Source organism: Salmo salar, chromosome 03 (assembly GCF_965601325.2).
Source record: "Salmo salar chromosome 03, fSalSal1, whole genome shotgun sequence".
In the NCBI taxonomy this organism is placed as follows: Eukaryota; Metazoa; Chordata; class Actinopteri; order Salmoniformes; family Salmonidae; genus Salmo; species Salmo salar.
Window position 1 is genome coordinate 99,189,113 of NC_138293.1, and position 14,276 is coordinate 99,203,388.

Genomic DNA, 14,276 nt, shown 5'->3' on the forward strand with positions numbered 1-14,276 from the left:
CTCTTTCCCCTCTCTCACCCTCTCGTTTCCTCAAGCTCTTTCCCCTCTCTCACCCTCTCGTTTCCTCAAGCTCTTTCCCCTCTCTCACCCTCTCGTTTCCTCAAGCTCTTTCCCCTCTCTCACCCTCTCGTTTCCTCAAGCTCTTTCCCCTCTCTCACCCTCTCGTTTCCTCAAGCTCTTTCCCCTCTCTCACCCTCTCGTTTCCTCAAGCTCTTTCCCCTCTCTCACCCTCTCGTTTCCTCAAGCTCTTTCCCCTCTCTCACCCTCTCGTTTCCTCAAGCTCTTTCCCCTCTCTCACCCTCTCGTTTCCTCAAGCTCTTTCCCCTCTCTCACCCTCTCGTTTCCTCAAGCTCTTTCCCCTCTCTCACCCTCTCGTTTCCTCAAGCTCTTTCCCCTCTCTCACCCTCTCGTTTCCTCAAGCTCTTTCCCCTCTCTCACCCTCTCGTTTCCTCAAGCTCTTTCCCCTCTCTCACCCTCTCGTTTCCTCAAGCTCTTTCCCCTCTCTCACCCTCTCGTTTCCTCAAGCTCTTTCCCCTCTCTCACCCTCTCGTTTCCTCAAGCTCTTTCCCCTCTCTCACCCTCTCGTTTCCTCAAGCTCTTTCCCCTCTCTCACCCTCTCGTTTCCTCAAGCTCTTTCCCCTCTCTCACCCTCTCGTTTCCTCAAGCTCTTTCCCCTCTCTCACCCTCTCGTTTCCTCAAGCTCTTTCCCCTCTCTCACCCTCTCGTTTCCTCAAGCTCTTTCCCCTCTCTCAAGCTCTTTCCCCTCTCTCACCCTCTCGTTTCCTCAAGCTCTTTCCCCTCTCTCACCCTCTCGTTTCCTCAAGCTCTTTCCCCTCTCTCACCCTCTCGTTTCCTCAAGCTCTTTCCCCTCTCTCACCCTCTCGTTTCCTCAAGCTCTTTCCCCTCTCTCACCCTCTCGTTTCCTCAAGCTCTTTCCCCTCTCTCACCCTCTCGTTTCCTCAAGCTCTTTCCCCTCTCTCACCCTCTCGTTTCCTCAAGCTCTTCCCCTCTCACCCTCTCGTTCCTCAAGCTCTTTCCCCTCTCTCACCCTCTCGTTTCCTCAAGCTCTTTCCCCTCTCTCACCCTCTCGTTTCCTCAAGCTCTTTCCCCTCTCTCACCCTCTCGTTTCCTCAAGCTCTTTCCCCTCTCTCACCCTCTCGTTTCCTCAAGCTCTTTCCCCTCTCTCACCCTCTCGTTTCCTCAAGCTCTTTCCCCTCTCTCACCCTCTCGTTTCCTCAAGCTCTTTCCCCTCTCTCACCCTCTCGTTTCCTCAAGCTCTTTCCCCTCTCTCACCCTCTCGTTTCCTCAAGCTCTTTCCCCTCTCTCACCCTCTCGTTTCCTCAAGCTCTTTCCCCTCTCTCACCCTCTCGTTTCCTCAAGCTCTTTCCCCTCTCTCACCCTCTCGTTTCCTCAAGCTCTTTCCCCTCTCTCACCCTCTCGTTTCCTCAAGCTCTTTCCCCTCTCTCACCCTCTCGTTTCCTCAAGCTCTTTCCCCTCTCACCCTCTCGTTCCTCAAGCTCTTTCCCCTCTCTCACCCTCTCGTTTCCTCAAGCTCTTTCCCCTCTCTCACCCTCTCGTTTCCTCAAGCTCTTTCCCCTCTCTCACCCTCTCGTTTCCTCAAGCTCTTTCCCCTCTCTCACCCTCTCGTTTCCTCAAGCTCTTTCCCCTCTCTCACCCTCTCGTTTCCTCAAGCTCTTTCCCCTCTCTCACCCTCTCGTTTCCTCAAGCTCTTTCCCCTCTCTCACCCTCTCGTTTCCTCAAGCTCTTTCCCCTCTCTCACCCTCTCGTTTCCTCAAGCTCTTTCCCCTCTCTCACCCTCTCGTTTCCTCAAGCTCTTTCCCCTCTCTCACCCTCTCGTTTCCTCAAGCTCTTTCCCCTCTCTCACCCTCTCGTTTCCTCAAGCTCTTTCCTCAGTCTCTTTCTCTCTCGTCCCTGTCTTGTTATTCCTCTTCACTCCACATGTCATTTCTTTGTCACTTTTATCTCGGGCTATTCCTTTCTTCTCACTCTCCTGTCTATGTTATTCCCTCTCCTCTCTAGATGATTTCCATGGAGGTGCCGCCGGCGTGGCGGAAGGTGGATGTGATGCGTGAGGCGAGGGCGGCCCAGGTCCATTTCTTCCACAGCGGTCCTCACAGACATGTTCTGGAGGAGATCTTCTTCCTCAAGAGACTCCAAACCATCAGGGAGTTTTTCAGGCTCTGTGGATCCTTCGCTCAGACACTCTCTGGTGAGAACACTGATGGCTTTATAGTCTCTGTGTCACAATTCATTTTCAATTCAAGGGGCTTTATTGGCATGGAAAACATATGTTTACATTGCCAAAGCAAGTGAACTAGATAATAAATAAAAGTGAAATAAAAAGTTAAAACCGTAAATATTACACTCCCTCAAGTTAGAAAAGAATAAAGACATTTGAAATGTAATGAAAGTTGTGCTGTCACTCAGCTGTAGAACAGCAGTAGAGGTCAACACCGTAAAGATGCTATCTGAGAGCTACTTTGTCAGAGGAAGAAAGGGGGTCTTAGGAAACAACGTTTCATCCACTCTGTTTTTTACATTTCTTTCAACTAGAGAAACGGTTGAAATCCGTACAGTTTCTTATCAGGATATTATTATTGACCATATATCGTACCGTTTTGACGATCGCTAGTTGTCTGTTCCTGCTTCACAACTCCAGGATTTTCACTCAGCTTGTTCTCCAACTGTCTAAATGGAGCCAGTTGGTTTTGAGCACCTACGTCCATGGCTGACCTAAACGTGTTTTCTCACGGTTCTCTCTCGTCTCTCTGCAGCAGACGTATAGTGAGCAGTATGTTTGGAACATCAAATCACAATAAAATCACTATGGAATAGCAATCCATATAGAATCGTAGGAATCTAAATACGTATCATGAATGTATTGTATCACGAGGTCCCTGGCAATTCCCAGCCCTATGAAACAGTATCTCAGACAGTGTATAGAGTGAGTTTGACCCCCTCTCTCTCCCTCCCCCCTCCCTCCCCAGGTACGTGCCCCCCAGTGGCTGACGACCCTCCTCCCTCCAACGGCCCAGTAGTGGGTCTGGGGGGTGTAGGTCTACCAGGGAAGCCCCTGTTCCGGGGGGCTGCGGCGGTGGTAGTGAGCGAGGAGCAGATGACCCGGCCCATCAAGGCGTTCACAGCAGAGTTTGTCCGTCAGATGCTGATTGGTCTTCCCACCCAGACCCTGGGCCTGGCTCTCTGCAGCACCCTGTCTGCCCTGGGCCTGGACCTGACAGCACAGGTGGACGCCAAGGACTTTGGAGCCGACGGCAAGGTAGGAAGGAGGCCGTGGAATGTTATGTACTTGATTGATCAAAATGTTATATTGTCTTCATACATTTTCTGTTCTGTCCTGATGAAGTAAAATGTGTAACTGTTAATCGTCCAGGTGTCGTTAGATGAGCTGTGTAAGCAGACGGTGGTGCAGGGTCTGGGCGCAGGCCGTCTGTCTCAGCTGCTACTGAACAGAGGTACGGTGCTGGCATCCTCCTACGACACGGCCTGGAAGAAACTGGACCTGCTCAGACGCTTGGAGTCCAGCCTGGACGCTGCCAAGGTCTCCCTGCAACGCACCCAGCTACACATCACCATGTTCCAGGTGAGAGGAGGGGGTGTGTGGGTTAACCCTGGCCTATCTCTGACTATCCCAGTAGCAGCATGAAGACGTGATAGGTCCTAGGACCCAGCGAGCGAGCGAGCGAGCGAGCGTGTGTGTGTGTGTGTGTGTGTGTGTGTGTGTGTGTGTGTGTGTGTTAAAAGGATAATCCACCCTCAGAAATAAACTCATGTCAATTTGGTAAAAGCCTGTGTTGTATCAGTGGGTTAAATAACATGATTTAACTACTAAGTGGTCCGTCTAAGAAATCGTGTAGGAGCGCGTCATAGCTACACTATATATACAAGAGTATATGGACACCCATTCAAATTAGTGGATTCAGCTATTTAAGCCACACCCTGTTGCTGACAGGTGTATAAAATCGAGCACACTGCTATGCAATCTCCATAGACAAACATTGGCAGTAGAATAGCCTTACTGAAGAGCTCAGTGACTTACAACGTGGCACCGTCATAGGATGCCACCTTTCCAACAAGTCAGTTTGACATGACAAATTTCTGCCCTGCTAGAGCTGCCCCGGTCAACTGTAAGTGCTGTTATTGTGAAGTGGAAACATCTAGGAGCAACAACGGCTCAGCTGTGAAGTGGTAGGCCACACAAGCTGAACAGGACCTCAGAGTGCTGAAGCGCGGAGCTCTTAAGAATCATCTGTCCTCGGTTGCAACACTCACTGCTGAGTTCAAAACTGGCTCTGGAAGCAACGTCCGCACAGAACTGTTTGTCGGGAGCGTCATGAAATGGGTTTCCATGGCCGAGCAGCCGCACACAAGCCTAAGATCACCATGCTCAATGTCAAGCGTCGGCTGGAGTGGTGTAAAGCTCGCCGCACTGGACTCTGGAGTGATGAATCACACTTCACCATTTGGCAGTCCGACAGATGAATCTGGGTTTGGCGGATGCCAGGAGAACACTACCTGCCCCAATACATAGTGCCAACTGTAAAGTTTGGTGGAGGAGGAATAATGGATTCGGGCTAGGCCCCTTAGTTCCAGTGAAGGGAAATCTTAACGCTACAGCATACAATGACATTCTAGACGATTCTGTGCTTCCAACTTTGTGGCAACAGTTTGGGGAAGGGCCTTTCCTGTTTCAGCACGACAATTTCCCCGTACACACAGCCAGGTCCATGCAGATATGGTTTGTCGAGCTCAGTCTGGAAGATATTGACTGGCCTGCACAGAGCCCTGACCTGAACACCGTCAGGATGAATTGGAACGTCGACTGTTAGCCAGGCCTAATCGCCCAACATCAGTGCCCGACCTCACTAATGCTCTTGGCTGAATGGAAACAAGCCCCCACAGTAATGTTCCAACATCTAGTGGAAAGCCTTCCCAGAAGAGTGGAGGCTGTTGTAGCAGCAAAGGGGGGACCAACTCCATATTAATGCCCATGATTTTGTAATGAGATGTTTGATGACCAGGTGTCCACATACTTTTGGTCATGTAGAGTGCATGGTTCTGTCACAGGAGATGGTGTGACATCCCCTATCACATTTATTAACTGTTTTAATACCATTACCTTCACTCCAAATGGCTGTATCAGCCAGTAGATAGTACGGTCATACTTGTTCTAGAACAAGTATATATCAAGTTTATATGGTAATGACAATGTATATATTTCACTTACATGTGCTCAATCTACAGTGTACCAAATTATTCAACTCGGTTTCTCCAAGTACCATCTCGTAATGCTCCCCTGTGTGTCTGAGGAAAGGGTCCTTGTTGTCATTCTCTGCACTCTCTCTGGGTAGCAGAGTTGCACGTTTAGTTTTTACATCTAGCTAGCTACTTCACATGCTGATATTGACTTTGGTATTATTCTGTGTAGCTACGTTTGCTAGCTAGCCAACCCAGAGACAGTATTGCACTGTGGGTTTTGTAGTCGACTTGAGCTGCAACAAATTTCCACATCGATTTTCACATGTTGCTACCAACCTTGTTATAATGACAAAAATTAAATATTCATTCACAAAAATATTGTTTTCACATATTAGTGTTATTTAACACTGTTAATCATAGGAAGTAGTGTTTTGGGGTGGATTATCCCTTCAACCCTGTCCTCTCTCTGTATTCCAGTGGCAGCATGAGGACGTGCTCGGCCCTAGGACCCAGCCTATGAGTGTGAGCCCTCCTCCTCGCTCCATCATCCTCAGTAGTATGAAGAAGAAGATTTACAAACTCAGCCAGGACGAGGCAGCCATCGCTGCTGTACAGGTCAGTACAGTCATCACCAATTGTTATTTTAATTTTTTATTTAACCTTTATTTAACTAGGCAAGTCAGCTAAGAACAAATTCTTATTTACAATGACGGCCTACCGGGGAACAGTGAGTTAACTGCCTTGTTCAGGGGCAGAACGACAGATGTGTACCTTTTCAGCTCAGGGATTCGATCTAGCTACCTTTCAGTTACTGGTCCAACGCTCTAACCACTAGGATACCTGCTGACCAATCTGTCAACCTTGATAGCTAACTAGACCGTTACTCTTAGCTACTCCTGTAAATAAAATGCTCTCTTTCTCTCTCTGGTCTGAGTCCTTTAATGACTGTGTAGCTGTGTTTTTTAAAAATTGGATCTGTCCTCTTCCCCCTGCAGGAGAAGCTGGCATCACTAGAGGGCAGTATAGAGCAGCGGCTGAAGTGGGCCGGAGGGGCCAACCCTGCCCTGGCCCCGGTGCTCCAGGACTTTGATCTGACCATCGCAGAGCGCCGTGCCCTAGTGGCCCGGGAGAGCCAGCGTACCAGCCAGGTACACCTCCCACGCTGCTCACCTTCTGTGTTTACGTCTCTGTGGGTGGGATTGTCAGGGGAGGGGGCAGGATGTTTGATTCAGAGTTTCAGACCTATCAATCAATCCGCTGTGGGTGGAACTTTGAGGGAAGGCACTAGATTATTAATCTAGTCAGAAAAAGTCTTCTCTTTCAATTTAGTTTTTTGTAGCAAAAACTAAATCTTTCAATTTAGTTTGTGGTTAAAACCTAAAAGATTGTGTTCTGTCAAGTAAACATGGATTCCCTATTGAGAAACAATATACACTGAACAAAAATATAAATGCAACATGTAAAGTTTGTTTCATGAGCTGAAGTAAAAGATCCCAGAAATGTTCCATACGCACAAAAAGCTTATTTCTCTCATTCTGTGCACAAATTAGTTTACATCCCTGTTAGTGAGCATTTCTCCTTTGCCAAAATATTCCATCCACCTGACAGGTGTGGAATATCAAGAAGCTGATTAAACAGCATGATCATTTCACAGGTGCACCTTGTGCTGGGGACAATAAAAGGCTGTAGTTTTGTCACACAACACAATGCCACAGATGTCTCAAGTTTTGAGGGTGTGTGCAATTGGCATACTGACTGCAGGAATGTTGCCAGATAATTGAATGTTAATTTCTCTACCATAAGCTGCCTCAACGTTGTTCTAAAGAATTTGGCAGTATGTCCAACCGGCCTCAACCACAGACAACGTGTACGGCGTCGTGTGGGTGAGCGTTTTGCTGATGTCAACGTTGTGAACAGAGTGCCCCATGGTGGCGCTGGGGTTATGGTATGGACAGGCATAAGCTACGGACAATGAACACAATTGCATTTTATGATGGCAATTTGAATGCACAGAGATACCGTGATGAGATCCTGAGGCCCATTGTCGTGCCATTCATCTGCCGCCATCATCTCATGTTTCATTACGATAATGCACAGCCTCATGTCGCAAGGATCTGTACACAATTCCTGCAAGCTGAAAATGTTCTTCCATGGCTTGCTTACTCACCAGACATCTCACCCATTGAGCATGTTTGGGATGCTCTGAATCGACGTGTTTGACAGTGTGTTCTAATTCCCACCAATATCCAGCAACACACAGCCATTGAAGAGGAGTGGGACAACATTCCACAGGCCACAATCAACAGCCTGATCAACTATGTGAAGGAGATGTGTTGCACTGCATGAGCTAAATTATGGTCACACCAGATACTGACTGGTTTTCTGATCCACGCCACTACCTTTAAAAACAAAAAGGTATCTTTGACCGACCGATGCATATATGTATTCCCAGTCATGTGAAATTCATAGATTAGGACCTAATTAATTTATTTCAATTGACTGATTTTCTTATATGAACTGTAACGCACTAAAACATTTTGAAATTTTTGCATGTTGCATTTATATTTTTGTTCAGTATAGAATTGCAGGGGGGAAAAAAACATTTAAAATGCAAAAATAATTCAGGGGGAGGACCCACTAGAACCCCTGCAATATTATGCACTCCCACTTTTATACAAAGTCAGGAGGCCATGAATAGACCAACAGGTATGATTGAAGAATGAAGCAGGTGTTAAACATGGGCTTTACTTCACAGAAAGCAGCAGTTCATAACGCCAATGTCAACACTTTAAATCAAATCAGTAGACCAATATCCTTAAGTATCATGACATTAGCTTTTATAACCTTCAATCTGTTTGTTTTTTTATCATGTTTTGGACCAGAATAAGGCTCTACTATTGTTCCTGCAGTGAGGACTCAACATCTTCACCGAATGTTTTCATAATTGATCTGAAGAGAATCAGTAGTAGCCTACCAGTATGCACATTAGTGAGTAAATGAACAGCTCTCTCACCGATTCAGTTCACATAAAACATCTGTTCAAATAGAGCTGTTTGTTTTGAACAACCCATCACAAGTCTACACTGACGGGTCACTGGCAAGTCTCGACATGGGCTTCGAATCCTAGTTAAATACAAGCCAGGTATTTTGGTTTACGTGTCCCGACGCGATACCATGAACATAGAACTACGTTGTGTGATTTATGAATAGGAAAGGGATGTATAGGCTTGAATTATTCAGTCAGTCAGACACCTTTTTATAAACTAGTCCGCTTGCTGGTTTGGTCGTCAATCAAAGCACAATACAAAGCCTGTTACCCAACACCCTTGTTGTATAGTCTTATGAAACACACAAGAGAATGAATGAATGAATGAATGTGCCCATTAAACAAAGCCTGTGTGTCCATGTATGCTGATGATTCAACCATCTACATGTCAGCCACCACATCTAATGAAGTCACTGAAACCCTTAAGGAGCTGCAGTTTGTTGAGGAATAGGTGAGCTGCAGTCTGTTGAGGAATAGGGGAGCTGCAGTCTGTTGAGGAATAGGGGAGCTGCAGTCTGTTGAGGAATAGGGGAGCTGCAGTCTGTTGAGGAATAGGGGAGCTGCAGTCTGTTGAGGAATAGGGGAGCTGCAGTCTGTTGAGGAATAGGGGAGCTGCAGTCTGGTTTAGGAATAGGTGAGCTGCAGTCTGGTTTAGGAATAGGGGAGCTGCAGTCTGGTTTAGGAATAGGGGAGCTGCAGTCTGTTTAGGAATAGGGGAGCTGCAGTCTGTTGAGGAATAGGGGAGCTGCAGTCTGTTGAGGAATAGGTGAGCTGCAGTCTGGTTTAGGAATAGGGGAGCTGCAGTCTGTTTAGGAATAGGTGAGCTGCAGTCTGGTTTAGGAATAGGGGAGCTGCAGTCTGTTTAGGAATAGGGGAGCTGCAGTCTGAGGAATAGGGGAGCTGCAGTCTGTTGAGGAATAGGGGAGCTGCAGTCTGTTGAGGAATAGGGGAGCTGCAGTCTGTTGAGGAATAGGTGAGCTGCAGTCTGTTGAGGAATAGGGGAGCTGCAGTCTGTTGAGGAATAGGGGAGCTGCAGTCTGTTGAGGAATAGGGGAGCTGCAGTCTGTTGAGGAATAGGGGAGCTGCAGTCTGTTGAGGAATAGGGGAGCTGCAGTCTGTTGAGGAATAGGGGAGCTGCAGTCTGTTGAGGAATAGGGGAGCTGCAGTCTGTTTAGGAATAGGGGAGCTGCAGTCTGGTTTAGGAATAGGGGAGCTGCAGTCTGTTGAGGAATAGGTGAGCTGCAGTCTGGTTTAGGAATAGGGGAGCTGCAGTCTGTTGAGGAATAGGGGAGCTGCAGTCTGTTGAGGAATAGGGGAGCTGCAGTCTGTTGAGGAATAGGGGACCAGTAATAAACTGGTCCTGAACCAAGAGCTTTATATTTGGTAGAAATCATTCCCTAAGCTGTAAGGAATGTGGTTTAAAAAACCCCAGATGAAGCAACACCTCACGGCCTCTCCCCTATTTGACCTAGATATTTGTTGTGTGTATTGATATGTAAGTTATGTACCATTTAAAAAAAATGTGTTTTGTGCTTGAGCTGTTCTTGTCTATTTAATGTTCTCTATTATGTCATGTTTCATGTTTTGTGTGGAGCCCAGGAAGAGTAGCTGCTGCTTTCGCAACAGCTAATGGGGATCCTAATGAAATGCAGCAAAACAATAAGTGGATTTGAACTCTTCGTTACCATGTAAACGGGACGTGTAAATTCATTCACACCAGACAATGAAGATGTATCATGCTCTCCCTCCTCCGTGAAAAGAAATTTGAGCGCATCCAACCACCGCTGTAACGCTGGTGTAACGCTGGTGTAACGCTGGTGTAACGCCGCTTGTTGGAGGCGGGGCAGAGAACAGATTGACAAAACGCCAGTGTTTCTCTGCCATCGCTCGCTCTGTGACTGACAGGCGACTGTCCTATCAACACTAGAAGATGCATATCGGTCATTCTAGCGGGAGAAGGCTAAACGGACATTTCTGACTAGCGAATTTAAATTTTTGAATAAAAAGAAGCCATGTTAATTTATGAAGTAGAAAAAGTAGGCGGCTTACAATGTGTTATTTAGCCGACAAACGGCGCTTATGGAAAACCTTTGTTTAGTTCACATCTTTCGACCAGGGCCCTGTTAAAGATAGTAACTGTGTGTTCTTCAAGCCTGGCCCTGGAGAGCTATTTAAATATATATCTATCTAAACTTTATTATTCCCACTACCAGTTCACGTTCCTGAACTTTATTATTCCCAGTACCAGGTGACATTCCTCAACTTTATTCTTCCTGTTCCCAGGTGACGTTCCTGTGCAGTACCATACTGAACTTTGAGGGTCTGCGGATGCGGACCCCTGAGGCCCTGAGCATGGACTCTGCTCTGTTTGAGCTGCTGAAGAGGTGCCAGCAGACCTGCTCCTACGCTGCCCAGTTCAACACCTCCGTCTCCTCCATAGAGCTACAGCTGCTGCACAGACTGGTGAGTACTGACCCCTAGCTACAGCTGCTCCACAGACTGGTGAGTACTGACCCCTAGCTACAGCTGCTCCACAGACTGGTGAGTACTGACCCCTAGCTACAGCTGCTGCACAGACTGGTGAGTACTGACCCCTAGCTACAGCTGCTGCACAGACTGGTGAGTACTGACCCCTAGCTACAGCTGCTGCACAGACTGGTGAGTACTGACCCCTAGCTACAGCTGCTGCACAGACTGGTGAGTACTGACCCCTAGCTACAGCTGCTCCACAGACTGGTGAGTACTGACCCCTAGCTACAGCTGCTCCACAGACTGGTGAGTACTGACCCCTAGCTACAGCTGCTCCACAGACTGGTGAGTACTGACCCCTAGCTACAGCTGCTCCACAGACTGGTGAGTACTTACGTGTTAATTGGACACACATTGAAAGGAAATGCCAGAAACCAGCAGACACTCTGCCCTCTGACACTAGGTTTTCACTCCAAGCCTAGTCTAGCACACCTGATTTCAAGTATTTTAGCTGGTCGATATGCTGAATCGGCTTAGTTACAACTGGGGTTAGAGAAATCCTACAGGAGGGTACCTCTCCAGGGACAGGGCTGATATAGGGGTACCAAATCCTACAGGAGGGTACCTCTCCAGGGACAGGGCTGATATAGGGGTACCAAATCCTACAGGAGGGTACCTCTCCAGGGACAGGGCTGATATGGGGGTACCATTAGGGACTTTCCTTACTCTCCCATCTCTCCTCAAACTCAGAGCCCGGCGTTGGAGCTGCCCATCGGCAGCCCTGATTGGCTAGCTTGTGCCCAGAAACAGCTGGGTCAGGAGCTGGCTACCCAGGGGGCTGTGCAAGAGGAGCGCGAGCAGCAGCTGGACGTTGCCACGGAATCACTGCAGCTATTGGTGGACAGCATCAAGGGCATCCTGTCCAATCACAACCGCCAGCTGTCTGACGTCAAACACCTTCTGAGGGCCATGGCCAAGGTACGGGGCAGACACACACAGAGAGATGGATACACACACACACAGAGAGATGGATACACACACACACAGAGAGATGGATACACACACACACAGAGAGATGGATACACACACACACAGAGAGATGGATACACACACACACAGAGAGATGGATACACACACACACAGAGAGATGGATACACACACACACAGAGAGATGGATACACACACACACAGAGAGATGGATACACACACACACAGAGAGATGGATACACACACACACAGAGAGATGGATACACACACACCACCTGCTGCCGGCCATGGCCAAGGTACGGGAGACACACACACACAGAGCGATGGACACACACACACACACACACACACACACACACACACACACACACACACACACACACACACACACACACACACACACAGAGAGATGGATACACACACACCACCTGCTGCCGGCCATGGCCAAGGTACGGGGCAGACACACACAGAGCGATGGACACACACACACACACAGAGAGATGGATACACACACCACCTGCTGCCGGCCATGGCTAAGGTACGGGCAGTGACACAAACAGGGAGACATGTACAGATGCATGATACTCTCAGCAATCCACTACGCAACTTTCACAATGATTTATTTGTTAGAAACACCTTCCTAACTGATCTGACCTCCACCCACTCTGTTTGTCCCTGCGTGGCCCCCATACCGTAGCAAAGATGGTGGATAAATGAAGATGTCTTTAATCAGGCTGTTTACTATAACAAAAAACAGCTGGGTCTGGTCTACTTAGTTCATTGACTGTAGATGAACCAGATAACAGCTGGGTCTGGTCTACTTAGTTCATTGACTGTATAATATGAACCAGATAACAGCTGGGTCTGGTCTACTTAGTTCATTGACTGTATAATATGAACCAGATAACAGCTGGGTCTGGTCTACTTAGTTCATTGACTGTAGATGAACCAGATAACAGCTGGGTCTGGTCTACTTAGTTCATTGACTGTATAATATGAACCAGATAACAGCTGGGTCTGGTCTACTTAGTTCATTGACTGTATAATATGAACCAGATAACAGCTGGGTCTGGTCTACTTAGTTCATTGACTGTATAATATGAACCAGATAACAGCTGGGTCTGGTCTACTTAGTTCATTGACTGTATAATATGAACCAGATAACAGCTGGGTCTGGTCTACTTAGTTCATTGACTGTATAATATGAACCAGATAACAGCTGGGTCTGGTCTACTTAGTTCATTGACTGTATAATATGAACCAGATAACAGCTGGGTCTGGTCTACTTAGTTCATTGACTGTAGATGAACCAGATAACAGCTGGGTCTGGTCTACTTAGTTCATTGACTGTATAATATGAACCAGATAACAGCTGGGTCTGGTCTACTTAGTTCACTGACTGTAGATGAACCAGATAACAGCTGGGTCTGGTCTACTTAGTTCATTGACTGTATAATATGAACCAGATAACAGCTGGGTCTGGTCTACTTAGTTCACTGACTGTAGATGAACCAGATAACAGCTGGGTCTGGTCTACTTAGTTCATTGACTGTATAATATGAACCAGATAACAGCTGGGTCTGGTCTACTTAGTTCATTGACTGTATAATATGAACCAGATAACAGCTGGGTCTGGTCTACTTAGTTCATTGACTGTAGATGAACCAGATAACAGCTGGGTCTGGTCTACTTAGTTCATTGACTGTATAATATGAACCAGATAACAGCTGGGTCTGGTCTACTTAGTTCATTGACTGTATAATATGAACCAGATAACAGCTGGGTCTGGTCTACTTAGTTCATTGACTGTATAATATGAACCAGATAACAGCTGGGTCTGGTCTACTTAGTTCATTGACTGTATAATATGAACCAGATAACAGCTGGGTCTGGTCTACTTAGTTCATTGACTGTATAATATGAACCAGATAACAGCTGGGTCTGGTCTACTTAGTTCATTGACTGTATAATATGAGCCAGATAACAGCTGGGTCTGGTCTACTTAGTTCATTGACTGTATAATATGAACCAGATAACAGCTGGGTCTGGTCTACTTAGTTCATTGACTGTATAATATGAACCAGATAACAGCTGGGTCTGGTCTACTTAGTTCATTGACTGTAGATGAACCAGATAACAGCTGGGTCTGGTCTACTTAGTTCATTGACTGTATAATATGAACCAGATAACAGCTGGGTCTGGTCTACTTAGTTCATTGACTGTAGATGAACCAGATAACAGCTGGGTCTGGTCTACTTAGTTCATTGACTGTATAATATGAACCAGATAACAGCTGGGTCTGGTCTACTTAGTTCATTGACTGTATAATATGAACCAGATAACAGCTGGGTCTGGTCTACTTAGTTCATTGACTGTATAATATGAACCAGATAACAGCTGGGTCTGGTCTACTTAGTTCATTGACTGTATAATATGAACCAGATAACAGCTGGGTCTGGTCTACTTAGTTCATTGACTGTATAATATGAACCAGATAACAGCTGGGTCTGGTCTACTTAGTTCATTGACTGTATAA

At 46.9% G+C, this 14,276-nt stretch overlaps 1 protein-coding gene across 4 annotated transcripts in view; it reads left to right on the top strand.

The window, feature by feature from the left end:
* LOC106593986 (serine/threonine-protein kinase SMG1) overlaps window positions 1–14,276 on the top strand; it is a 134,803-nt gene that overhangs the window by 104,269 nt on the left and 16,258 nt on the right. For all 4 annotated transcript variants that reach the window (XM_082972942.1, XM_082972944.1, XM_082972943.1 and 1 more), the window contains 7 exons: window positions 2,041–2,230; window positions 3,009–3,298; window positions 3,413–3,622; window positions 5,716–5,853; window positions 6,234–6,386; window positions 10,568–10,747; window positions 11,504–11,731. In XM_082972942.1, the coding sequence (XP_082829068.1) occupies window positions 2,041–2,230; window positions 3,009–3,298; window positions 3,413–3,622; window positions 5,716–5,853; window positions 6,234–6,386; window positions 10,568–10,747; window positions 11,504–11,731 (1,389 nt within the window). The remainder of the gene's footprint in view (window positions 1–2,040; window positions 2,231–3,008; window positions 3,299–3,412; window positions 3,623–5,715; window positions 5,854–6,233; window positions 6,387–10,567; window positions 10,748–11,503; window positions 11,732–14,276) is intronic.